Source organism: Neophocaena asiaeorientalis, unplaced genomic scaffold (assembly GCF_003031525.2).
Source record: "Neophocaena asiaeorientalis asiaeorientalis breed wild unplaced genomic scaffold, Neophocaena_asiaeorientalis_V1.1 scaffold432, whole genome shotgun sequence".
Taxonomy (NCBI): Eukaryota; Metazoa; Chordata; class Mammalia; order Artiodactyla; family Phocoenidae; genus Neophocaena; species Neophocaena asiaeorientalis.
In genome coordinates, this window is record NW_020174549.1 from 174,616 (window position 1) to 202,306 (window position 27,691).

General features: G+C 40.2%; 1 protein-coding gene across 4 annotated transcripts; it reads left to right on the plus strand.

Moving 5' to 3' along the window:
• Positions 1 to 50: 50 nt before the first annotated feature.
• On the plus strand, positions 51 to 27,691 carry INIP (INTS3 and NABP interacting protein). 4 transcript variants are annotated; one of them, XM_024757265.1, is made up of 6 exons: positions 51 to 309; positions 1,392 to 1,474; positions 14,031 to 14,177; positions 20,173 to 20,275; positions 23,711 to 23,801; positions 24,920 to 27,691. In XM_024757265.1, exons 4-6 carry the CDS (start codon positions 20,238 to 20,240, stop codon positions 25,013 to 25,015), a joined length of 225 nt encoding a protein of 74 aa, XP_024613033.1. In that variant the 5' UTR covers positions 51 to 309; positions 1,392 to 1,474; positions 14,031 to 14,177; positions 20,173 to 20,237; the 3' UTR covers positions 25,016 to 27,691. The 4 variants fall into 4 exon arrangements, with proteins under 4 accessions (XP_024613033.1, XP_024613034.1, XP_024613032.1 ...); XM_024757264.1 differs by lacking the exon at positions 14,031 to 14,177 and having other exon boundaries at positions 52 to 309; positions 24,920 to 25,096; XM_024757266.1 differs by lacking the exons at positions 1,392 to 1,474; positions 14,031 to 14,177.

Genomic DNA, 27,691 nt, shown 5'->3' on the forward strand with positions numbered 1-27,691 from the left:
CGCACCGTTCGGGCTCCGCCCCCGATGGTGCGGCATGCAGGGTCCAGGAGCCTCTCTGGCTGCCACTCTTTGGAAGGGAAGTGGCGTATGCATTAGGTAGCAGTTAAAGTACGAATCGCCGTGAAGAGCAGCCGTTAGCAGGCGGGAATTCCGGTCCCTCGGGTGTAAGTCATCAGGAGGCGGAAGCGCAGCGGGGGCGGGAAGGTGGTAGAACGCGGCATTGAGCTTGGTTTGCCGGTCTTTAAGTGGTGCGCCCCCTTGGAGAACGCCACCAGAAGGCGAGGCGGTCCCGGGCTCTCTAGCCTCGCGGTAAGTAGGACAGCCTGGCGGTGCCGGGGATGAAGGTGTGTGGCCCCGGCGCCGACCCGCTGCCGCCGTTCCTTGTTACAGGGCAGTGGCCTCCCCGCCAGCCTTGCTTCCCAGCATTTCTCACTCCCCCTCCTCTCCTTGGTATCAGCCGCAGCCCCCGCCCTGCCTGCCCTCCACGCACGCCTCCCGCCCCGGGACCTTTCTGAGACGCAGGTCCAGGCCTATCACATCCCTGATTGACGTTCCCCGTCACAAGATGGCCCTCTTGTCCCTCCCGTCCTAAGCCGGCTTCGCTCGCTCTGTGCTTTGCTGCAGGAGACACCTAATATTATTTCGTTCCAAATCGACATCTGTTTGCTCGCTCTTGTACTTTCCCGCTTACCCCAGAAGGCATCCCTCGTCACGCCGGTAGAATCAGTTCATCTCTGCTTCCGGAGCACTGTTTACTCCTTGTAAAGAGCGCGTTTGTTAAACTTTTTTAGTACGGTTGCTTGAATGAGACTCTCTTTTTCCACCGGATTATATGTTTCTTGAGGGCGGGAGTAAGGTCTTCCTCATTTGGGATCCCCCCAGGGCCTAGTACAAAAGCACGAAGTTTGGAATCTAACAGTCCAAAGTTTTCGCACTAGCTTTGTGACCTTGGACACGATCTCCCTATCTATGAAGTGGTGATAAATAAAATAATTAATTTCAGTCATCTTACAGCTCTTGTATGGTGCAGAGTATGTACGCGATAAATATTCGGCTCTTTTTCCTTTCTAGCTTTCAGTATACACAGTAGTTGCTGGGTACGTTTTTAAAATGAATCGAGAGGCACTACAGATGAGTGATTTTTTTCCTAGCCCTGTGATTGTATTGATGCTATCAGTTAGTTGATACATTTGGTAGTATTTGGTAAACACAACCTAATGAAGTAATTAAAGACAGTAATGGTGAATGTTGGTATCAACATCTGCAAGAATAAGCATTTAACCTTCACTCTCTAATTAAATAACTTGAGGCGTTTGATTTAAGTCTGTGTGCCCTTCAGACAGATGTTTCTGAAGAGATGAAGGTATGTGTCTGCACATTATTTTTTACAGGTGATTGTAAAGTGCAGACCACTTGCCACGGAACATAGTTGAAACAGAAAATAGGAAGATGGCAGCAAACCCTTCAGGACAAGGTAAATGCTAGGAACTTTTTCCTCATACAGTAAAGTATTTTGATAGAAAATTTAGCATAGGGCTGTTACTAGAGCCAGAATTAAAAATGAATAGCCAAGTAAAACCCCATATTTGAAGCAAGTCCAACGTTTCATCAGATGTGTTTCATCAGATATGTAACATCCTTAATAGCTATTAATCCTATGTGTTAATCTTATTCACACTGTAAACCTTAAGTCCTCCTCGGACATTTGTGTTCTCATGCTCTTTTACTTGAGATTAGAACCACTTTTAAAGAAGTTATATTGTCACTAGGCAATATCCACTCCTTTATTTTCGTTGGCTCAAAAAACTTTTCATACACCTTTCACCTGTGTTAAGAGCTCTGTAAAGCAAGTCAAGTTAGATACATCCCAAATAAGGAGTTTTTATTTAAAAATAAGTTTCAAAAGTAAAATTTAATCTCTAGAAAGCATTAAATTCCACTTTGTAAGTTGTCTCCTGCTTAAGAACTTGAGGCAAACTTCTATTTCCTCTCCATATCAAGTCTAAACTCCTTATTTGATGCATCATAGTTTTTGATTAATCTTAGTCTTGTTTTATTTTAAACGTCATATAAACGTGTTTGTGTCCAGTTGTTTACACGCACTGCACTGTCTGTGAGAGTCATCCATGTTATGCCATGTACCAATAGTTCATTCTTTTTTATTGCAGACTAGCATTCCATTGTATGAATTTACCACAATTTATTTATTCATTCCTTTTTGGAGACTTTGGGGTTGTATCAGTTTTGGCCATTGTGAATGAAGCTGCTTTGAATATTCGTTTGTAAGTCTTTTTGCAGATATTTGGATGAATATCTAGGAATGGAGCAGCTGAGTGTACAGTTTACTTTATGGAAAACTGCCAAACCTTTTCCTAAAGTGAATGTACTTTACATTACCTCTAGTAAACTGTGAGAATTCTGGTTGCTCCATATATAGCATTGTTGGTCTTTTCAATTTTAGCCGTTTTAGAGGGTGTAAAGTGACATCTCATTGTAGTATTAATTTGGATTTCCCTGATGACAAATGTTGGACACTTTTTTATGTGCTTATTGGCCATTGCAGATCTTCCTTTGTGAAGTGTTTGTTCAAGCCTTTTTTAAAAATTTGGGTTATTTTTATTATCATTTTTTTTTAAGAGTCTAGATACTGGTCCTGTGTCACTGGTAATTGCATCATCTAGATCATCTTTCAGTTGGTTTCTGTTGACTGCATTTGTTTTTGAGAGTGAGTCACATTTTCCTTTTTCTTACTATATTTAGTGATTTGTAATTGAATACTGGATATTATGACTAATACATTGTAGAGACTCTGAATTCTGTTATATTCCTCTGAAATGTGATTTTCATTCTAGCAGATGGCTTGGCTAAACTCATACTCCAAACTCTTGTCTCCCTTATGTTGGGCAGCAGCTGAAATCTCTGCTCATTCTTTAAAGCTTCCAGTTGCTGCTTTAGTGCTTTATTTGTCTCCCCCATGTATGTGTAGTTTAGCAGAAAGCAAAAACCTTGGGTGGATTTTATAGGCATGTTTTAGGCTTTACTCCTTCTGCCTTTCCCTCTCAAGTCTCTCCCCTAATTTTCTGGTTACTCTGCCAGTCCTGAACTCTGTCCTCTGATACCTCAAGCCAGTAAGGTGAGGCTATACAAGCTGTTCGTGGATTGAGGAGTGCAAAAGGCCACCAATTCCCAAATTTCACCAGTTGCAGTTTCTGCCTGATTTTGGTCAGTCTCTAGTGCCTTCAAATAATGAATGTTTAGTATTTTTTCCAGAATTTATAATTATATTTGTGGCAGGATTACTCTAACCAAACTATTCTGCTAGTACTGGAAGTTGGAAGCCCACTGAATCTGTTTTAGTATATTAGTTGCATTTAGGACAGACTAAAGATTACATGAGTTTTATAGAAGTGTGGTATTGTAAAAAGCTAGCTCTGGTGATAGCTTTACTGGCTATAACCAGCTAATACAATTCTGTTCTCTCAAATAACCAAGTGTGATTTGTGTGCTCTATGGACTAATCACAGGTCAGTATTCCCCTATGGTCTTTGACCTCCTCTTTTCACCAAGTTATAAAGATTCAGATTAAAAATAATTTAATTCGGGGCTTCTCTGGTGGCACAGTGGTTGGGAGTCCGCCTGCCAATGCAGGGGACGTGGGTTCGTGCCCGGGTCCGGGAGGATCCCGCGTGCCGCGGAGCGGCTGGGCCCGTGAGCTGTGGCTGTGGCCACTGGGCCTGCGTGTCCGGAGCCTGTGCTCCGCAATGGGAGAGGCCGCAGCGGTGGGAGGCCCGCGTACCGCAAAAAAAAAAAAAAATCAATAAATAAAATAATAATAATTTAATTTGAACCGAAATGAAACTAAGAGAAATCTATTTTGGAGAGAAAATATGCTGCTAAAAATCACACAATGCAGTCCAAATGAAAACAAATTAAATATTTTTATCCCTCTGTTTTAATAGCACAAATATGCAAGATTTACAATTTGCTAGTTACTCTTTTTTTTTTTAAGCAGTTGCAATAAAGCACAATAATTTTTACCGTCACCTTTGATTGATCCATAGTCAAATCCACTATGAAACATCCCCTAATCTAAATAGAAGCGAGGACTTTCCTGGTGGCGCAGTGGTTAAGAATCTGCCTGCCAGTGCAGAGGACATGGGTTCAAGCCCTGGTCTGGGAAGATCCCACATGCTGTGGAGCAACTAAGCCCATGTGCCACAACTACTGAGCCTATGTGCCACAACTACTGAAGCCCACGCACCTAGAGCCCGTGCTCCGTAACAAGAGAAGCCACCTTAATGAGAGGCCTGCGCACCGCAATGAAAAGTAGCCCCCACTCGCTGCAACTAAAAAGAAAGCCCGCACACAGCAACGAAGACCCAACGTGGCCAAAAATAAATAAATAAATTTATAAAACAAACAAACAAAAAAACATAGAAGCGAATTTAGATTAGTCCTTTGGCTTTTGTTGCTCTTTTGTCCGTGATATTGTTGGTGTCATGGAGCTGCTGCTATTAGGCACCAGCAGAGGGAGTCCATATCATGTTCTGTAGACTCCTAGACTCTCAGTGAAAATTTAAAATTCTTATTGATTTGGATCTATTGCATTTTACTCTCTATATTATTTCTGTACTGTTTATGTGTATTGGAACTACTTATTGTGGAGATTGAATGCCAAGTTCCATAATTATCTTATAATGGTAACTGAAAGAACAATGACTTAAGAAATCTTCATCTGTGTGTTGTAATTTATTAATGTCTCTGGTGTAGGGGACAGGCCCTCTTTCAGATCTAGCTGTGAACCTGCGCGTCCACAGCCTGTGCTCCGCAACGGGAGAGGCCACAACAGTGAGAGGCCCACATACCGCAGAAAAATACAAAAAAAGCAACAAAAAAAGAATTTATCCTAGTGATGCATAAAAATCATCTCAAAATTCTTGCATCTGTACATTTTTAAAGATGAGAGTGGACACAAAGACACAATTTGGAGTTCGTTTTTCAAAACTAGATTTTTTGCCTCATTTTTCATTGCCAAGGCAAAGAGTGTACAGTAGTTTTCTGAGGCTAGGATTGATCTGTAGGCCCAGGTTCAAATAGGAATGAAACTGAGTTGAGGCAGAATATGACGTAAACTAGCATGAGATTGTTTGTATAGTAGAAGAGAGCTTGTGATCCCCAGATTCAGACTGGCCTGGGAGGCCTGTCATGTGAGTGTAATCTAGAAAGTTGTGCTAATCAGTTGTACCCTGTGTGATGAAAAACAGTTTACTGACAGAGAATTGTCAGAATGGGGCTGACAAGAATCTAGTGAGGTTGACAATCTAAATGATAGAGAACACTAGGTAATAATAACAGTAATAGCTAGTATTTATTAAGCAACTACCATGTGGCAGGCAGTGTGCTAGGTATTTTATTTTTATTTTCCATATTTCATATAACCACCCTTCAAAGTTGTCACTGTTATGTCCATCAGTCCTGCATAGTGAGGTAATTTTCCCAATATTAAATAGTAACTGGTAATACTGAGATGAGAACCCAAATTGAATCTGTGTCCAAGTCCCCTGTTCATTGATTTCCCATACTGCACGTTAACTGGAGGGTTAGAACATTCTAATTATAGTATCTAAAAGAAAATTGGGAGCTCTAGACTAGGGGCAAAAGACCTCATCTTAATTTTTGTATCTCTTCTCCATCTGTTTTTGAGCAGAAAATCCTTACAGGGAAATGGGCCTGTGAGTTTATCTGTAAGAGGAAAAGAAAAATGAGCAAGGAGGAAAGGGTGATTCAAGCAGAAGAGATTTCATCATCTTATTTAGCTAGTGCTGAAGACAAGAAACCTCAGTGGATAGAAAAAGTGGCAGGATAGAAAAATTGGCAGTAGCTTAAAAGGGTTAAGTCCTTGGGGTCTCAGTGAGAGAGAACTTGAACACAAGGAGATCACCTGAGCAGATATTAGGGCTTATTCCTTTCCTTGATCTGTATTTTCAGTAAACTCCAAAGGTGGCTAAGAGTTGAATACTTTTTTAATCTTGCAAGTTACAGGAAGTGTTTGCCATTAACTAGATAGCTAGAAGACTAGTTACTGGTACTAATTACTTCATGTTAATAATGTTGTTGTATTTTTTATTCTGCTAAGACTTAGACATCAGGCTGTCTCCCCTGAATAAGTTTGAGTTTTAACCACTGAATACATTTTATATATCATTAAGGAGTATGGTAGGCAGAATAGTATTCTCCCCGCATCCCTCCAAAAAATGCCGAGGTCATAATCCCCGGAATCTATGACTTTGTTACCTTACATAGCAAAAGGAACTTTGCTCGTGTGATTAAGGTTAAGGACCTTGAGATGGGAAGATTATCCTGGATTATCCAGGTGGGCCCATTTTAATCACATGAGTCTTTGTTTTTTATTTAAAAAAATCTTTTAAACAACTTTGGATATAATTTACATACTATAAGATTCACCTGTATTAAGATTACACTTCAAGAATCTTTAGTAACTTTGTAAAGTGTGTAACTTTCACTAATATCTAATTTTATAACATTTCCATTAACCCAGAAAGAAAACTCATGCCTGTTTGCAGTCACTTCCCATTCTTACAGGCCTGGGCAACCACTAATGTACTTTTTGGCTCTATAAATTTGCCTCTTCTGGACACCTTTCATATAAATGGACTCTTACAGTATATGGTCTCTTGTGTCTGGTTTCACTTAGCATGTTTTTGAGGTTCATCTGTGTAGTAGCATGTATTAGTAATTCTTTTTTGTTGTTGTTGTTAAACAACAGAAATTTATTTTCTCACAATTCTGAGATCAAGTTGTCAGCAGAGTTGATTTCTCCTTGGCTTGTAGATGGCCTGTGTCTTTTCTTCCTGTGTCTTCACATGGTCTTTCTTTTCTCTGTATGTGCATGTCCTGATCTCCTCTTCTTATAAGGACACAAGTCATATTGGCTTAGGGCCCACTCCCAATGACCTTATTCAACCTTAACTGCCTCTTTAAAAACTCTGTATCCAAATACAGTCACATTCTGAGGTACTAGGGCTTAGGACTTCAACCTATGTGTTTTGCAAGGATACAATTTAACCTATAACACTCCACCCTCTCAGCCTCCAAAATTCAAGTCTTCACATGTGAAATATATTTGCCCCATTCCAACAGTCACAAAAGTCTTAACCCATTCCAGCATCAACTCTAAGTCTAAAATTTCATCTAAATAGCATCTAAATCAGATATGAATGAGACTAGAGGTATGATTCATCCTGAGGCAAAATTCCTCTCCAATAGTGAACCTATGAAACCAAACAAGTTATCTGCTTCCAAAATACAATAGTGGGACAGGTATAGGATAGACATTCCCCTTCCAAAAGGAAGAAATTGGAAAGAAGAAGGCTGACAGGTCCTAAGCAAGTCCAAAACCTAGCAGGGCAAATTCCATTAGATATTTAATTTATTCAAAGATTTAGTTTATTATATCAACATCAGTACTAGAACTCACATCTTTTACTCTCCAGCCTGCAACATTTCTACAGTACACATTTGTGTGCTGAAATTATTTGTATGACATTAATATATGTGGCTAATTTTAAGAAACTTCTGTGGAAAATTCCATTAGATTTTAAGGCTTGAGAGTGAAATCCTATTTGGCTCAATTTTCTAACAAGGGTGGTGGCTCTGCCTTCTCCTCCCTGAATTTTGTCCCCAACCCCTCGGGAACCAATGAGGAAACAGTCCTGCTGCCTGGGCCTGTGCTCTCTGGACCCATGGTGGCAGTAGCAGCCCTGCTGACCCCTGACCCACCTTCAGAGTCATTCCTCCCTGTACTCAAAGGATGACGCTTGTTTGCATCCAGACATCTCTAACATCTAACTTCCTGCTTGTAGAACCCCAGAAGTCTGACAGCCTTTCTTAATTTCATCCCACCTCTGTTCTCTTCAGTCCAAGCTGACAGTGCTTCTGCTGAGATGGTTGATTGGATCCATGTCACACACCCATAATCTCTGTCCAGCCATGTCTTTGGTGTTCTCTCCTGAACACACTTTCTCATTTTTTGCAATAAGAATAAGCTGAGAATTTTCAGTCTTCAAGTTCTGGTTCCTTTTTCAGTTGTCTCCCTCTCACACTTTACTATAAGCAGCAAGGAGAAACCAGGTCACACCTTCAACATTTTGCTTAGAAATATCCTCAGTTAAATATCCAAGTTCATTACTGACAGCTTTTACTTTCCACAAAACACTAGAACACAATTTGGTCAAGTTCCCTGCCACTTTGTAACAAGGACTGCTTTTCCTACAGTTTCCAATAACATATTCCTCATATCCATCTGAGACTTCCCCAGAAGCACCTTTAACATTCATATTTGTGTCAACGTTCTGTTCATGATGAAATATATATAAACAGATACATATATAGCATATATATTAGTCCTGGTAGTTTTCTGGTAGTATCTTTAGGATTCTCTATGTATAGTATCATGTCATTCTGCAAACAGCGACAGCTTTACTTCTTCTTTTCCGATTTGGATTTCTTTTATTTATTTTTCTTCTCTGATTGCTGTGGCTAGAAATTCCAAAACTATGTTGAATAATAGTGGTGAGAGTGGGCAACCTTGTCTTGTTCCTGATCTTAGTAGAAACGGTTTCAGTTTTTCACCATTGAGAATGATGTTGGCTGTGGGTTTGTCGTATATGGCCTTTATTATGTTGAGGTTTTGGAGGGTTTTTATTGTAAATGGGTTTTGAATTTTGTTGAAAGCTTTTTCTGCATGTATCGAGATGATCATATGGTTTTTATCCTTCAATTTGTTAATATAGTTTATCACAATGATTGATTTGTATATATTGAAGAATCCTTGCATTCCTGGGATAAATCCCACTTGATCATGGTGTATGATCCTTTTAATGTGCTTTTAGATTTTGTTTGCTAGTAGTTTGTTGAGGATTTTTGCATCTGTGTTTATCAGTATATTGGCCTGTAGTTGTCTTTTTTTGTGACATCGTTGCTGGTTTTGGTATCAGGGTGATGGTGGCCTCATAGAATGAGTTTGGGAGTGTTCCTCCCTCTGCTATATTTTGGAAGAATTTGAGAAGGATAGGTGTTAGTTCTTCTCTAAATGTTTGATAGAATTCGCCTCTGAAGCCATCCGGTCCTGGGCTTTTTTTTTTTGGAAGATATTTCTTTTTCAATTTATTATTTTTGGCTGCATTGGGTCTTCATTGCTGCATGTGGGCTTTCTCTAGTTGCGGCAAGTGGGGGCTACAGTTCATTGCAGTGTGTGGGCCTCTTGTTGCAGTGCAGGGCTTTAGGTGTGTAGACTCAGTAGTTGTGGCTTACAGGCTCTAGAGCACAGGCTCAGTAGTTGTGGTGCATGGGCTTAGTTGTTCCATGGCATGTGAGATCTTCCCGGACCGGGGATCGGACCCGTGTATCCTGCATTGCCAGGCGGATTCTCAGTCACTGTGCTACCAGGGAAGTCCCTGTTGGAAGATTTTTAATCACAGTTTCAGTGCTTGGAACTGGTCTGTTTATATTTTCTATTTCTTCCTGATTCAGTCTTGGCAGGTTGTGCATTTCTAAGAATTTGTCCATTTCTTCCAGGTTGTCCATTTTAATGGCATATAGTTGCTTGTAGTAATCACTCATGATCCTTTGTATTTCTGCAGTGTCAGTTGTTACTTCTCTTTTTTTCATTTCTAATCCTATTGATTTGAGTCTTCTCCCTTTTCTTCTTGATGAGTCTGGCTAATGGTTTATTAATTTTGTTTCTCTTCTCAAAGAACCAGCTTTTAGTTTTATTGATCTTTGCTATTTTTTCCTTCATTTCTTTTTCATTTATTTCTGATCTGATCTTTATGATTTCTTTCCTCCTGCTAACTTTGGGGTTTTTTTTTTATTTGACAGTTTGATTAATATGTGTCTTGGTGTGTTTCTCCATTTATTCTGTATGGGACTCTCTGTGCTTCCTGGACTTGACTATTTCCTTTCCCATATTAGGGAAGTTTTCAACTATAATCTCTTCTAATATTTTCTCAGTCCTTTACTTTTTCTCTTCTTCTTCTGGGACCCCTATAATTCGAATGTTGGTGTGTTTAATGTTGTCCCAGAGGTCTCTGAGACTGTCCTCAATTCTTTTCATTCTTTTTCATTTATTCTGCTCTGTGGTAGTTATTTCCACTACTTTATCTTCCAGGTCACTTATCCGTTCTTCTGTCTCAGTTATTCTGCTGTTGATTCCTTGTAGAGAATTTTTAATTTCACTTATTTTGTTGTTCATCATTGTTTGTTTGCTCTTTAGTTCTTCTAGGTCCTTGTTAAACGTTTCTTGTATTTTCTCCATTCTATTTCCAAGATTTTGGATCATCTTTACTATCAGTACTCTGAATTCTTTTTCAGGTAGATTGCCTATTTCCTCTTCATTTGTTTGGTCTGGTGGGTTTTTACCTTGCTCCTTCATCTGCTGTGTATTTCTCTGTCTTCTCATTTTCCTTAACTTACTGTGTTTGGGGTCTCCTTTTCTCAGGATGCAGGTTCGTAGTTCCCATTGTTTTTGGTGTCTGACCCCAGTGGGTGAGGTTGGTTCAGTGGGTTGTGTAGGCTTCCTGTGGAGGGGACTGATGCCTGTGTTCTGGTGGATGAGGCTGGATCTTGTCTTTCTGTTGGGCAGGACCACGTCCGGTTGTGTGTTTTGGGGTGTCTATGACCGTATCCTGATTTTAGGCAGCCTCTCTGCTAATGGGTAGGGTTGTGTTCCTGTCTTGCTAGTTGTTTGGCATGGGGTGTCCAGCATGAGAGCTTGCTGGTTGTTGAGTGGATCTGGGTCTTAGCATTGAGATGGAGATCTCTGGGAGAGCTCTCACCAACTGATATTATGTGGGCCCAGGAGGTCTCTGGTGGACCACTGTCCTGAACTCGGCTCTCCCACCTCAGAGGCTCAGGCCTGACACCCGGCCAGAGCAACAAGACCTTGTCAGCCACACAGCTCAGAAAAAAAGGGAAAAAAGAAAGAAAGAAAGAAAAAAAGATAATAAAATAAATAAAGTTACTAAAATAAAAAATTAAAAAAATTCTTAAAATATAAAAAATAAAAAAAAAAAGAAGAGAGCACCAAACCAATCCACCAGTGATAACAAGCACTAAAAACTATACTAAAAAAACCCCAAAACAGACAGAGAGAGCCCTAGGACAAATGGTAAAAGCAAACCTATACAGACATAATCACACAAAGAAGCATACACATACACACTCAGAAAAGAAAAAAAGGAAAATATATATATTAAAAGAAAAAAAGAGAGCAACCAAATCAATAAACAAATCTACCAATGATAATAAGCTCTAAATACTAAACTAAGAAGGACAGAGAGAGCCCTAGGACAAATGGTAAAAGTAAACCTATACATACATAATCACACAAAGAAGCATACACAGACACACTCAGAAAAGAAAAAAAGGAAAATATATATATTAAAAGAAGTGTAGGTTACCCTCTGGCATCTGCTCTTCGCTCATACAGGAGGGGGTTAAAGGAGCAGCCGATTAGGGGGCTCTGGCTCACTCAGGCCGGGGGGAGGGAGGGGTGCGGATGCAGGGTGAGCCTGCGGCGGCAGAGGCCGGCGTGACATTGCACCAGCCTGAGGCGCCGTGCGTTCTCTGGGGAAGTTGTCCCTGGATTCCGGGACCCTGGCTGTGGCGGGCTGCACAGGCTCCCAGGAGGGGAGGTGTGGATAGGGATCTGTGCTTGCACACAGGCTTCTTGGTGGCTGCCGCAGCAACCTTAGCGTCTCATGCCCGTCTCTGGGGTCCACACTGATAGCCGCGGCTCGCGCCTGTCTCCGGAGCTCGTTTAGGCGGCACTCTGAATCCCCTCTCCTTGCGCACCCCGAAACAATGGTCTCTTGCCTCTTAGGCAGTTCCAGACGTTTTCACAGACTCCCTCCCAGCTAGCTGTGGCACACTAGCCCCCTTCAGGCTGTGTTCACGCAGCCAATCTGTCCTCTCCCTGGGGATGTGACCTCCGAAGCCGGAGCCTCAGCTCCCAGCCCCCACCAAGCCTCTCGGGCTGGTGAGTGCTGGTCAGCACTGATCCTCTGTGTGGGAATCTCTCCACTTTGCCCTCCGCACCCCTGTGGCTGTGCTCTCCTCCGTGGCTCCAAAGCTTCCCTCATGCCCACCCCCCGTTTCTGCCCGTGAAGGGGCTTCCTAGTGTTTGGAAACTTTTCCTCCTTCACAGCTCCCTCCCAGAGGTGCAGGTCCCATCCCTATTATTTTGCCTCTGTTTTTTCTTTTTACTTTTGCCCTACCCAAGTACATGGGGAGTTTCTTGCCTTTTGGGAAGTCTGAGTTTTTCTGCGAGGGTTCAGGAGGTGTTCTGTAGCAGTTGTTCCACATGTAGATGTATTTTTGATGTACTTGTGGGGAGGAAGGTGATTTCCATGTCTTACTCCTCCACCATCTTGAAGGTCCCCCTCCCACATGGGTCTTTAAAAGCAAAGAATTTTTTCCTGGCTGTGGTCAGGGAGAAATGACCACAGAAGGGTCAGAGACATGCAACGTTGTTGGCATTTAAGTTGGAGAAAGGGGACCACAAGCCAGGGAACTCAGGCATATCTATAAGATGGAAAAGGGAAGGAAACAGATTCTCTCCTAGAGCCTCCAGAAAGGAAAGCAGCACTTGATTTTAGCCCAGTGAGACTACTGACCTATAGAACTGTAAGATAATAGATTTGTGTTGTTTTAAGCCATTAAGTTTGTGGTAATTTGTTACAGCAGCAGTACGAATAATATACCATTTAACTATATGAGCCAAAAACCTCAGAACCATCCATGACACCTTCTTCCTCATTCTTGACTTCTTATTTATTCAGAACCATCCATGACACCTTCTTCCTCATTCTTGACTTCTTATTTATTCTGTCACTGTCCTGTTGATTTAACTTCCTAAAAAGCTCTTGGGTCTGTTCATCTCTCTCCATTTCCTTGGCCACTAACAACTTCTGTCATCTCCAGCTTGTTCTACTGTAATAGTCTCTTTTTCTCTTGTCTAGTGTATTCTCAACCTTGTAGCTACAGTGATCTTTCTAAAGGGGGAAGCGTTATTTTGTCCCCCACCCCTAATTAACCTAATTAATCTAACATTTTAGCTCTAGCATTACTTCCTGTAGGAGACTTCTCTGACACTGCTCCCCCTACTCCCAGTCTAGGTCAAGTTGATTCAACATTGATTCCTGTTGGTGGGGATGTAAACTGATACAGCCACTGTGGAGAACAGTGTGGAGGTTCCTTAAAAAACTAAAAATAGAACTACCATATGACCCAGCAATTCCACTACTGGGCATATACCCTGAGAAAGCCATAATTCAAAATAAGTCATGTACCACAATGTTCACTGCAGCATTATTCACAATAGCCGGGAGATGGAAGAAACCTAAATGTCCATTGACAGATGAATGGGTAAAGAAGATGTGGCACATATATACAGTAGAATATTATTCAGCCATGAAAAGGAACAAAATTGAGTTATTTATAGTGAGGCGGATGGACCTTGAGTCTGTCATACATAGTGAAGTAAGTCAGAAAGAGAAAAACAAATACCGTATGCTAACACATATATATATGGAATCTAGAAAAGTTGTATTGATGAACCTAGTGTCAGGGCAGGAATAAAGACACAGATGTAGAGATTGGACTTGAGGATGGGGGCGGAAGGGGAGGCTGGGACGAAGAGAGAGAATAGCATTAACGTATATACACTTCCAAATGTAAAATGGATAGCTAGTGGGAAGCTGCTGCACAGCACAGGGAGATCAGCTCGATGCTTTGTGACCACCTAGCGGGGTGGGATAGGGAGGGTGGGAGGGAGGGGATATGGGGATATATGTATACATATAGCTGATTCACTTTGTTATACAGCAGAAACTAACACAACAGTATGAAGCAATTATATTCCAATAAAGATGTAAAAAAAAACCAACAAAAACCTTGATTCCTACAATGATTGTTTTTAATACTTATAGAATGTTATTTCTTTATTTCAGACTACTCATCTTAGACTCTAATTATACATTCATTTGTGTAATTATTTGATAATCTCTATCTTCACGGGAATGTTTAAGAACCATGAGAACTAGCATCAAATCAAGTTGTGGCTCGTCATTGCATCCTTAGACTCTACCTTAGTGCCTGTATGTATGTCATGGATACACAATAAATATATGTTGAATCAATAAATAACTTAAAACATGTTAAACTAATAGTGCCACAGTGACTTTCCTCCAATACTGAACAGCTGTCTTTTTTTTTTTTTTTTTTTGCTGCACCACATGGCTTGTGGGATCTCAGTTACCCAATCGAGGATTGAACCTGGGCACTAGTCCACCAGGGAACTCCCCCTAAACAGCTGTCTTAGGATGATAGTTTATTTACTGTATAGTTGTGAAGAGTATATAGCTTGCAAGATAATCTTTTGAAAGGATTTGAATATTTTAAAATATCTTTTTAAAAATTGTTATGAAAGCAATATAACAACTGTAATTGGAAAGTAGATTATCCACTAATCAAACAATAATTTTCATTCTTTAGTTTTAGATTTTTTTCAATAAAAGGAATTCCTATTAGTCCTTGTTTAAGTGTCATAGAGCTATTCACGCAAAGTGAATATCAGCTGTTAGGTTTTAAATGCAATTTGCTGTAATGCTAGTTACTCCAGAATATTTTTAGTGACACAGAAATGTGTGGGAGTTAAATGTTTCTATAAATGAATATGGAAATGAGAATATATATGATTGTGAATGGAGATAGAGTTATAGTTCTAAGTGGAACTTTTCGAGTGTGCTGCTTTATTCTAAGATAATTTTATTAGGAAAAAGTTTAGTTATAAAGGAATATTAAGTAATTCCTACTGTACATGAGATAATATTTTAACACTCTCATGCTTTTAAGAATGTAAAAGTTACATGTAACTTTAAGATACATGTAAGATAATGTAAAAGTAAAATGTTGAATTATGGTGAGAGACAGTTTGTGTTTAAAAAAACAATTCATGTAGTGATTAGAATAAAAGTTAAATTTTATATATTGATGCCTTAGAGTAAGTTTGTATACAAACTCTGAAGGTGGGAGAATCTTGCTCTAGAAAATTACACTTAACTACTTCACATAACCAAATTGACTACCTAGTTTTTTGCCTTATGTTTCAAATGTGAAATAAGCTATTATTATTACCTAACTGCTATCTGTTGACTTTTATATATTTCTGTAATACAGCAAATGTTTTGTACAAAACTGACATGTAAATTAGTACTAGATTATTTTTGAACGCTCAAGGGGGAAGCATAGGTTTCAGGGCATAAGACAAGCTCAGAAAGTAAAAGTCTAATAGACCTGACCATACCCTTTCCCTGTAAAATAGTTTTTGTGGCTCTCAGCTGCCTACATGTAGACATTAAGTTCTTGAATGTTATGCAGGAGATAACCTTGCCTGGTTAGACTGTGGAATAGCAGTTGAAAGGGGAAGATATTTTAGAGACATCAAGGATATAAAATTGATTGGACTAGGTGATTGGTTGGATGTGGGTAGGAAGAAGGAGGTATTATAAGGATAAAACTCAGGCTTCTGGGTGGGAGCGTGGGGCATTAAGTGAGATACAGAGAGAGGCATTATCCTTTACCAGGGAAGGAAGGCTATGCGCTACCCCTGTCTAATGACAGCTTATTTAACTGTTTTAACAAGTTCTTTAATGTCTAAGGGGATTTTGTGCATGGAGAAAAATCCTCATCACTGCTCATAATTCATGCTCAGTTTTTAAACCTACTTATAAACTAAGTTCCAAAATAAAATGTTTTAAGCATTTAGAATTGATTACAAGCTTATTTAGTTAAATTCTCTTTAATAACAGTTTTAATTACAATTAATTTGACTTCTATAATACTTCACTTTATATAGTGATGGCAAAACTTACTATACTTAGGGCTTCCCTGGTGGCACAGTGGTTGAGAGTCCACCTGCCGATGCAGGGGATGGGGGTTCGTGCCCTGGTCCGGGAGGATCCCACGTGCCGCAGAGTGGCTGGGCCCGTGGGCCATGGCCGCTGAGCCTGTGCGTCCGGAGCCTGTGCTCTGCAGCGGGAGAGGCCGCAACAGTGGGAGGCCCGCGTAGCCCCCCGAAAGACACAAACAAACTTACTTACTATACTTAAAATTAAACCTATTTTAAAATACTAACCCACGGGTTTAATTAATTCATTTACTCTCTCTGTAGTACTTTGTTTTTTTAATCTTCCTTGGATTATAATAATCTTCCCAGATTCTTATTTCTGTACTTTCCCAGGACTTTAGTAATTTTTTTTATACCTTCCTATGGTTATGGTTGTCTTACCACTACCAAAACAAAACAAAATTTCAGATTAGTCAAGGTTTAGGGTTTGTTGATGGATTGGATTCTTAGGTAAATCATAAGATTTGCTTATGCCTTTAAAGATGATTTAAAAGTTGCATTGGTGTGCACTTGGTCACTTCTGTAACTAAACTTGCCAAGTTAATGAGATTTTTTTTTTTTTAACTCATGCCTTTTCGCATAGATTTTTAGTTTCTTGCAACCTGGGGTTACTCCCTGAATGAAATCTTCTTCTTCTTCTTCTTTTTTTTTTTAAATGTGATTAGCATTTTATAACCCACTGTTCTGTTGTCATTATGAATTGCCCTTTTCTGGTAGCATTCCTGCCAGGAATATGGACGTTTCATCTCCCAGGAAATCAGGGATCAGGTCTGTACCATTAGCTCTCTTTAGGATATTCCGCTAATTCATCCAGTTAGAGCTCAGGGTTTCTCCTTGGTCACTGTGTGTGACCATGGGTGCTCATCTACCACTGCGTTTCCTTTCAAATGGTGTGTGTGTGTGTGAGGACCTGCTCTGATCTGACCCTCCTGTTCTTGGTATATAACTTGCTTTTTCTGGGACTAGTTGGCTTATCCACAGTTCCCTATATCTACCCCATCCTCCTGTAACTAAACAAAAAAGTAAACAGCTATGCTTTATAAACAGACATAAACTTAATAGGAGAAACAAAACATCTAGATGTTAACACTCACCATAATGACTATTATTTTACCTTTCTTTACAATCTTTTTATATACTTTAACTTTTCTTTGGCCGCACCACACGGGTCGTGAGATCTTAGTTCCCCGACCAGGGATTGAATCCGGCCCCTTGGCAGTGAAAGCGCAGAGTCCTAACCACTGGGCTCCCAGGGAATTCCCTAACTTTCTTTTTTGTATCTTTTTATGAATTCATGGTTTATCATGGATTCAGTTTGTTCCATTTAGTTATAATTATTATTCTCTTTTTTTTTTTTTTTTTTTTTTTTTTTGGGTACGCGGATCCTCGGCATGTGGGATCTTCCCGGACCGGGGCACGAACCCGTGTCCCCTGCATCGGCAGGCAGACTCTCAACCACTGCGCCACCAGGGAAGCCCTATTATTCTCTTTTTAATGTTCCAGTTGTTGCCTGGCCAACCTCAAGCTGGAAAGCATTCTTCACTTTACAAAGAACTCACTTCTGCATTCCTCTAAATAACACATTACAGTATACTTATCCTTCCATAATAATCTTACTTTAATTTGTATGACATTACTTTTAGGGAAGTTTCTATTATATAAAATCAATAATACCCATATTCTATACTTCCCATCCGATCCATATAATACTGACTGATTTGTTTATTTGGGTAACAGGCTCACCATGAGTAGTAAAATAGATTGAGAATAACATAGCTCTCCTTAGTGGGCAAAGGTCATGGACAAAGAAACTAGTGTATTAATATTAATTTAGAGCCTATAGTTACTAATTTTCACACTTAATTTCCATGGTAACAGGGAGTTCACTATAGCTACCTGTGCTCCAATTGTCAAACATGCATGAAATTCTTTTAAAGGAGGCTGTTACTGATCAAGCCAAGAAAGACATGTGATCTATTTTTAAAGTTAGTGAATCATATGAAATTATTGTTTCTGTAGGTAGAAAATGGTGAAATACAGGCAATTTAATAAGTGTAACTTACCAGTGTGCTGCATTACTTTCGACGATGTCATATTTTTGTGAAGTGGGTTTTTGGCAATTGCTTTGATAAAAAACAAGTACTGTGTGGAACAGGGAATGAGGATGGTAGTGTCTGAACTGATTCCCAGGTTTGCAAAGTTATACAGTGCCCAGGTACACACACTGCATTAGTGGTTATTTTAAAATGAAATAAATATTTTTCTTTCAATTTATGGGTATTATTTTTTTTAAAAACTACAAGATGTTAGGACATCATACTTATTAGGTTGTTTGGACTTGACATTCTATATTACTTTGGTAATGGTGTTTCTTTAACAGTATTTCGACAAAGTTTCAATTATTTTTACACATGGCACCCTTTACCACAGCATTAGCGCTCACAGGCATAAGTATCGTACATTCTTGGGAGTTCTGTATTAAATCCTTCCTTAGGTAGAAGACTTCTCCTGAGGCAGTCCTGTCTATGAGGTTGGGTGGAGCCTGTAATGACATGTGGCATGTAAAGGCCTTATAGAGTTTCTTCCCTGGAAGATTAACTAAGAGGTCGGCAGGAAGGAAGATTAGAATTAGGATTAGAATAGATGAAGAATCACCTGGAAGGCTTGCAAAATCATCTCCTCAGAAGTACCAGAATGTGTTAGTGTGAATTATCTGTTCCAGAAAGGAGTCTGCTATTACTAGAATTTGATGACAGGTTGATAGCATAAGCGTGAGGGGGCAGAGAAGGAAAATGGAGATGATAAATTCCTAAAATGGCTGTGGCAGAGACAGGTTTTGCCCATTTCTGGCCTGGCCTGAGTCAGTTTACTGTTGCTAGATTTAAGAGCAGGTTTAGGGGAAAGTGCCGCAAGCCTCAGCTGCTTCTGGTTCAGCCCGATCTCAGTGTGAATCTCAGTGAATGCTCCTGTTCTTGTACGTCCTGCGCTGTCCCTGACCTAACTCCTCTCCCCAGGAGAGGAGGAAATATGCATCCTACCACCCAATTCCCCTTTATGATCAATATAAAGTGCTTATAATCCCTCATGTGAGTACCCTTAGGAGTGCTTACTTCTGCTCTGCTTGAAAGCTCCCTCCTTCTCCATTCTTCATTCTTTCTTCTAGCGCAGAGATGCTAACCCAGTGATTCTAGTCCCCTGGGCTTTTTTTGCCTCTGTAGTTTTTTCCCTAATCCTTTAACCTTTCCATTTGTTTTCTTCTAAATTAGGGATCAGAAACTTAAATGCCTACAGGTATAAACAAATCTGATAAGGACTGTAACAAGCTGGAGAGTGCCCAGCTAAAGGGGACAACTGTTTCTTTGTTCTACATAGTTGTTGCCATGGAGGCATCCAGACCCCTGTGCCAGACCTTGAGATGTTTCAAGAGGAGCAAGTAATCTGAGAATTTTGTATACAGTGTTTACATGTTGGCATTTAATTCAGATTTTAAAAACATAGTTGGATGCTGCTCCTGGGCCAGGACTTAGAACCTCTGCTCTAGATCTTACGTTAAAATTGAAGCTCAAAATTGATAAGGGACCTATCTGTTTGTACCCTGTCAGTTATGCTCCATTTCTCTCTCAGAATTGCTTTCTAGTCAGTTGCAGTTCTCTGACTTGTTCCTTGAAAGACTGTGTGTCTCTGAATGAAAGCATTTCATTACATCTCTGAATGAAAGCAGTTGAGAAAAATACTGTTGTGACCTGAGTGTATCTAATGCTTTCCCCTCATGAAAGAGGCATTCACAGAGAGGCCTAAAACTGAGAACTAAGAAAATCTTCACTCCCAGAGATTCAGCAGGATAGAGCTTGGTCCCTGTAGCATTTGGGGCTGCAGAGATTTTGTTATAAAACAAATGCGGTTACCCATACTTTGATGATTAAAATTCTTTAGAACTAAGTCTTAAAAAAAGTCCTCAGTCAGTATTATCCTTTGCATTTATCTGCGTATTATCCTATTAAAGTTGCTGGAAAATAGGCAGTAGGGAGATAGTAACCATCTAGGGAAACTGCCTACTAGTGGGTTCGTTATCATGTTAGAGAACAGAATTTTGCTTTCTGGGTTTCTAGGTAGCCTAGGTTTATAAAAAAGCTCTAAAACATTTTATTTCTCTTTCTCGTCCCCAACACTCTCTCTTTTTTTAGGTTTTCAAAACAAAAATAGAGTTGCAATCTTGGCAGAACTGGACAAAGAAAAAAGAAAATTACTAATGCAGAACCAATCTTCAACAAATCATCCTGGAGCTAGGTATTGAAGAATAATGTGGTTTTTATATTCAGTGATATAAAAAATATCTTGGACAGTATAACTGAAATTGGTTGGCAATGGTTTGTTTCTTTAACATTGGAATTTAACATGTTTTATTTCCTAGTTAGACTTGAAAAGTTATTTAATTGCTTAGATTTTAAATATTTTAATTCTCATCAGACTTAAAATTTCCCTACAGCCTACTTTCAAAAAAAGAAAAGAGTTTTGTATAGTTGTTTTGTTACTGAAATTATTGTTAATGTCCCACTTTTTAAGCATTATGCAAAATAGGTAAAGTTGCGGTAGCTTAATGATCTTTATTGTATTCTGTTTCTGCCATCTTAAATCTCTTCCCTGACATCCGTTATCCCATTCAGCCACCACCCTAACTTTCCCCTCTCTTTTTTTTATCTGTTTCTGTTATTTTATTTGCTTGTTAGATTGATTTCTAGTAAAAGTATAATATATAATATAGTACAAAATATTCTTCTGTTTCTTTAGGGGACTGTCCCTGGTGAATTCAGTATACAGGAAAGGACTCTCGTGAAAGCTAGAGCTAATGTATATTTTTAGGTGTGCAGAGTCAGCCAGACCTCTTAAAGGAGTTGTCTGTACATACTCATCTCTGCTTTCTCACTTATTTACTCCCCAACCCACTACAATCTGACTTCCGCGCCTCCCCACCTCCAACCCAAAGAACAGGTTTGAGCCTAGGTCGCTTGCAGCCTCCTTGTGGCTAAATCTGGTGGACCAAAGTCCTTTTCTTGTTAGACTTCCTAGCATTGTTTGACACCACTGATTGCGCCCTTTTTTTTTTTTTTAATTGAAATGGAGTTGTGTTAGCTTCAGGTGTACTACACAGTGATTTGACATGAGCATACATTGTGAAATGATCGCCACAGTGCCTAGGAACTATTGTCTCCACACAAAATTAATACGGTATCATGAATCATATTCCTTGTGCTGTATATTACATTCCTGTGACTTCTTTATTTTCTCACTGAAGGTTTGTGCCTCTTAATCCCCTTCACCTATTTTGCCCACCCCCAACCTGCTCCCCTCTGGTAACCACCTGTTTGTTCTATCTATGAGTCTATGAGTCTGTTTTCTTTTCTTTATTGGTTAATATATATTTTGGAGTATAGTTGATTTACGATGTTGTGTTAGTTTCAGGTGTATATGAATCTGTTTTCATTTTGTTTTGTGTGTTTTGTTTTTTAGATTCCATATATAAGTGAGATCATATGGTATTTGTTGTCATCAATGGCAAGATTTCTTTCTTTTTTTTAATGGCTGAGTGGTATTCCATTGTATACAGCGCCTTCCTTAAAATACTCTCTTTCCTTGGCTTCCATTCATCCACTGTTATACTATCTTGGTTTCTTTTGCAGACATTTCTCCACTGCCTCTCTCTCTTTTTTAAAAAATTAATTATTTTTTGGCTGTGTTGGGTCTTTGTTGCGATGCGTGGGCTTCTCATTGCGGTAGCTTCTCGTTGCGGAGCATGGGCTCTAGGCGCACAGGGCTTCAGTAGTTGTGGCACAGAGGCTCAGGAGTTGTGGCTCGTGGGCTCTAGAGTGCAGGCTCAGTAGTTGTGGCACACGGGCTTAGTTTCTGTGCAGTATGTGGGGTCTTCCTGGACCAGGGCTTGAACCTGTGTCCCCTGCATTGGCAGGCAGCTTCTTAACCACTGCGCCACCAAGGAAGTCCCACTTCCTGTCTCTTGAATGTTGATATTCCTCAGAGTTCTGTTCTAGGTCCAGTCTCCCAGCCTACGTCTTTTCACTGGACAGTTGCATTCACTTTCACAGCCTGTAGTTTATGTGCTGATAACTTTTATACATTTGCATCTCCAGCCTCGTCCTCTGTCTGAAGCACCAGACTGCCTCCTGGACATCTGCACTTTGATGTCTTCCAGGCATTTCAAACTGAGTATGTCCCGCACCGAACTCATCTTCCCTCCCTCCCTACCTACTTAACATTGTTGGCTTGCTTGTCTCCATGAGTGGTACAGATCTACTAGTAATCAGAGTCAGAAATGTGGACTTTAATTGTTTATTATTCCCTCTTACTTCCATCTCTAAACGTTTGTCATTCTCTTATGTTTATATTTTGAAATGTGTCTCAGACTTGTCCATTTTTCTTTATTGCAACTGATGCTGCCCTGGTCCTGGCCACTCTCAGTTTTTGCCTCTTTGTGTAAAGACTGAATTTCCTGGCCACTCTCATTTTTTGCCTCTTTGTGTAAAGACTGAATTTCCCACAGTCTTAAGTTCTCTCGAATACATTTATCAGTTGTGTCAGTTAGGATGTTTTAATCTGGAAGTAACAGAAAACCAAAAAGTTGGCCTAAACGTTAGGGTATAGGTTAACCAGAAGCGTGAAGATAAGGTGATTCCAGAATGGCTCACTATCGCTTCTCGGCCTTTTGGCTAAGATCAAGTGCAGAATGGCTCATTGCAGCGGCACACCAGTGTCAGCACTGATCGAGCTTCCTTTCTTCTCTCCTTTCTGCCCTTCTCCGTGGGTCAGCACCTCCTTACCGGTCAAAATATGACTGCAGTAGCCTAGGCATCACTGTACACCGAGCCCCCATAGAGGCAAAAGCCAGAAAGGTTCCTCTCCTGGGTCCATTTTGTACGAGTGAGGAAAACGTTCTCAAAGCCTTCAAGCAGACTACCCGTGAAGTCTAGCTGCCCAGAATTGCGAACCTTTCTCTTGCCTAAACAGGAAACCAGCAAGGGAAATGGTATTGTCTTATACCAGTCAAAGTTCACCCCCTGGGGGATAACCTGGCCCACCATGAAGAATGGGACCAACGATAATTGAACTAAGTGTGGGTTCCATTAGCAGCGAGGAAGAAGGGAGAGCAACAGTTGTTGGGGAGATGACCAGCACTGTCTGTCACAGTGGCGGTCTTTCTGAACTGTAGTGTGGTAATTCTGATCAAGTCACTCTTCTGCTTATAACGCTCTTTGGGAGTCTCCCTTCACTGTTAGGAGAAGGTCTTCATTTCTTATTTCACAAGGCTCTACATATCCCGGCACCTGCCTTCCTCCCTAGCCTCATTTTTTGCCAACCCATTTCTCCCCTCCCGAGCCCTGACCTTCAGTCCTACCTTTGCATGTTCTACCTTGTGCTTGAAACATTCAACTCTTTAGTTTTCATCATAAATGTAACTTTATGATAGACCAGAGTACCTCAAATCTGTCTGAAAGCAGAGGACCATAAATCATCAATTAAAAGGAGATAATCTGAAGCCCTAGTAAATAATATAGGCTTTCTTCATATAAATTAACGTAGACAGTGGGAGAAGGAAAGAAGACTGATTCAGGAAGTTCTTTTTTGTAACCCCTATTTAGAATATCTAAAGAAAAATGTGATTCAGAAGTAAGGGAGTCTCTAAACAGTCAGTAACTAAGATTCCCGTTTTAGCATTGCGCTCTCGAGACCCGCTCTTAACAAGGACTTCCGGGACCACGCTGAGCAGCAGCACATTGCAGCCCAGCAGAAGGCGGCTTTGCAGGTGAGGGGAGTGCGGCTGCCATTCTTGTCTCATTGGAGATTCCCGGGGCTTGGCAACCAGCACTGTTCTTATTTTGTATTTCAGTGGAGCAGTATCAATAAAAACGTTCCACACGTAATTGCAGTTGTTTGCTGACATTCAGGCATGCCCGGAGGATTTAAGGACCCGATACGGCAGTAATGAAAGTATCTTTCATGGTGTTGACATGGTCCTGATTGATTCTGTGCCACACCTGGCAAGGGACTGCTGCACACAGAAGAGTTTAGGGTACTTGGATGGACCCTGAAAAGCTGAACTGGCCACTTTAATAGCACATATCTAGTTTTTCAAATTTGTCGTGTGCCGCTATGTCCTGTGATAGTCTGGATTCTGTTTTTAATGGTCAGCATGTCTGTTGTGCAGGAAATGTTTAAAGACTATAGGAATGTGATAATCTATCAGTTAAAAAGATTGTTCTTATTATGATAACCAATTTTAGTATTTCATTGATCTTGGATAATTTAACTAAGATTCCTAGAAACCTTGCACTAGACATCGTTACCTATGCTTTTAAACCTTAGAATCTCAGGATTGGAAGGGATATTAAAGATCACCTCACTTTAGACAACCTATGAACAGTCCTTTGTTTAGTGACAAGGGACGTCACTGGTGGTTTTCTGTTATTTATATGCCAACATTCTCTACAAAATGTTGGTATCTTAATCACCAGTAATCAGCTGTTTTTCCCCCTTCTCCTTCCAACTACTGCCCTTCTTTCTCACTCTCCTGCTTTACTGACCAAGAGCAGAGTACTTTGGGACCTTTGTTGCTAGTTTTCCTCCCCACTCCAAGGAACAAAGTAATTCATGTCTTCGACTCAATTACTGACTGAAGAGAATCACAGGGGAGACAGTGGGGATGATAAATTAGTACCTGGTGCAAATTGTTAATATGAATTCTTTATTATTATCCATCTCCTGTGTATTTAAACAAAATTAACAGCATAAGAACTGATTTTTAAAACAAATTTGGTCTCAAGCACTCAGAGAGGATAAGTAATTTTACTGCCTTGGTTGAAGAATTGTGACTCTTAACAGCTGAATTGCCTTTTTCTTTCTTTCTTTTTCACTCTTTCCCAGCATGCCCACGCACATTCATCGGGATACTTCATAACTCAAGACTCTGCATTTGGGAATCTTATTCTTCCTGTTTTACCTCGCCTTGACCCAGAATGAAGAAAATATTTGTAACAAAAGTAACTTTGTAATATCAAATGCCAAAGCTACTATCAGTCAGTGCTATACAAACTGTGACTTGCCGAATTTTGGTGAACTTTTACATATTTTGTTTCTTTAAAAGAAAGATATGTGTAAGTGAAAGCAAAAAAGAAGGGTGACCAGGATGATGATAGCTCTGGAAGCTGTATTATCTGAGGAACCGATTATGCTACCCATGACGGTAACTTTTGTGTAATGCAGTTTGATTTTTAATTCTGAGTCAGACTCTGAATTGGATGTGGTCATATAAACCCACCCCACCACCAGCTAGTTGGACTGAGTATATTATGTCTACAGTAGACTTTCAAGAACCATTTAAAGTACTTAACTTTAAACAAATGAGGGTGCTTTTAAAAAATGTGAACCAATAGGCTTAAATAAGTTACATTCACATTTACTGTTTATAGAATTGATATCAGTGTACCTTTTGAGTTTATAATCAACGTATCCTGAAATATCCTTTAACTTGTGACTCGTTCCCCTATTCTCAATTTTAAAGGAAAACCCAAGATAAGACTAAGTTCCCAGCCAGTCTTAAACATCTTTTATAAACCTATGCCACTACAAATTATGCGACTAAATGCTACTAAAAACAATTAATAAGAAATGTAGTTTTAAGTTTTGTATATGCTCTTATTTAGTGTTACTGCATGAATGGTGTGCCTGTACAGTTTTACTGCCCATTTTTGCTCTAATTAGAAACATTAACTAAAGTTGAGCCCCTTTTTAGTTATTGTAAAAAGGAAAGAATTAGGTTAAGCAAGTTTCTCAGCGTGATACATCTTTAACAGAATCCAGGGTGCTTATTTAAATATGCAGTCCCTACAGCTGACCCTAGTCCCACGGAATTAGTGTCTGTAATTCAAAATAAAGTCTGAAAACCATGGGTTAGAGAATTCAGTTGTAGGTCCCTGAAACTTAGAGGTCGTTTAGCTAACCGACATTTTTTTACTTTTAATAGGACTGAAATTAAGTTTTCTACTATATCACAGATACAGTATTTTTTATAACTGACCTCATCTTGGCCTTGAGTCCCCATCCTCTCTGGTGGTAGCCTGAAATTTAAACTTTATATTCCAGTTTGGGTCAATAATTAGAATAAGTCCATCTCCCTTTTTGAAGAGTTTCTTCTCTCTCCTTCCCTTAGATATTTGTACCAACCACACAGCCCCATCTTACCCCAACTATATGAGAAGGAGTGGACAGTTCTAGATGTGGCTGTGCCATTTAGATTCTTTCTGTTGAGACCTGCGACTGCTTTTCTTCATTTGGGTGAGTTGGCAGCTGTCCCCATCGTAATGGTCACCATTGCAGCAAAGGTGCCCTTTCTTCTGCTGCTGAGGATCGCCTGGGGCCTTCGCCTCTGCCCTGCCTCAGGTCCACACAGCTAGCCTTGGCCTTTCTTATCATGGTCCTCATTTCCTTGAATTGATTTGACTAAGTTTCTGTTCTGTGCGATCCAGGCTGGCATCGTTCTAAATCTACCGATGCTAAGGAGATACATTTTTTGGATTTTATAGTTTTTTATTGTTGAAGCCTCTGCCAAATGTGTGACTTTTATAACCTCGGTAAAGAGATCTTCTTTCCAGTGGTATCTTTTCTGGTCTCAGCCTTTCAAACAGAGTAAGCATTTCCTTCACCCCTCTCCTTTGAGTCACTTACAAATTCAGTTCAGTTCCATGTGTATTTTTTAATACCTACTCTGTAAAGCTGTGCCCTGGGGGGAAAAGGAGAGTAAGACTTGCTCTTAAAGAGGTCACGGTGGAGAGGATCCTACTGTGGTACAGCAGTGAGGAAGCCAGCGCCCAGTGAGTGGCACAGGAGCCGGAGACGGGCAGTCTACACAGGCCTAGGAGTATCGATGGGATTTTACCTGGCAGGGCAGGGAAGAGCTGCTCCAGGTAGAGGTCAGGATTTCATAGTCAAAGAGAAGGAGGGACTACGACAGTTGTGAGGACCGCAGAGGATAATGGCGAGGGCAGCAGTGGGCTCCGTCAGGAGCCCTGAGGACACGTGCCAGCGTTGCTTCCCTCGGAGCGCGCGTGTGTGCAGCTAACCCACTTAACCTTGAGATTTACGTGTCACTCTGTCTCATCTGTATAACGGGCACAGAACACACTCTGCCTACTCCATAAAGTGTCTAGATCAGTATTTTTCAAAGTGTAGGTCTCAGCACGTTACCGAATTGAGAGGCCAACTTCATAGCTGAATGGGGTGTGACCTGCTTTTTTTTTCGTATAAAATAGAAAATATCAGAGTACATGGCACGTAGTAATAGGAGGTTTTGTTCATGAGTCTTCCTTTTCTGTGTGTTTTACTTATGTTGTTTATCGTATGCTCCACTAGCATGTAAGGTCTTTGAAGGCAAGGGCTTTTGTTCCCTCCTTCCTTTTTGTTTACTCCTGTATTCTGCTGAGAATAGTATTTGGCATATTGTAGGTAGTTAATACTTACTTAATTGAAGGAATGAATAAATATGACCTGAATCATGATATAAAGGTTTTTTGTTTGTTTGTTTTGTTTTTACTGTGAAATGGCAAAAATGTTTTGAAAGCCACTGCTAAATAATACAGATGATAGTGCTTTGTATGACTCTGGAATAAAAACTGAAATGACTTAATAATTTCAAAGGCA

Excerpts from the sequence above, each read along its gene's own strand:
- INIP (XM_024757263.1), top strand. The coding sequence starts at position 16,684 with ATGAATTGCCCTTTTCTGGTAGCATTCCTGCCAGGAATATGGACGTTT. Across the intron at positions 16,757-20,172 it reads CCCAGGAAATCAGGGATCAG|GTTTTCAAAACAAAAATAGA; the intron begins GTCTGTACCATT and ends CTCTTTTTTTAG. Across the intron at positions 23,802-24,919 it reads AGCAGAAGGCGGCTTTGCAG|CATGCCCACGCACATTCATC; the intron begins GTGAGGGGAGTG and ends ACTCTTTCCCAG.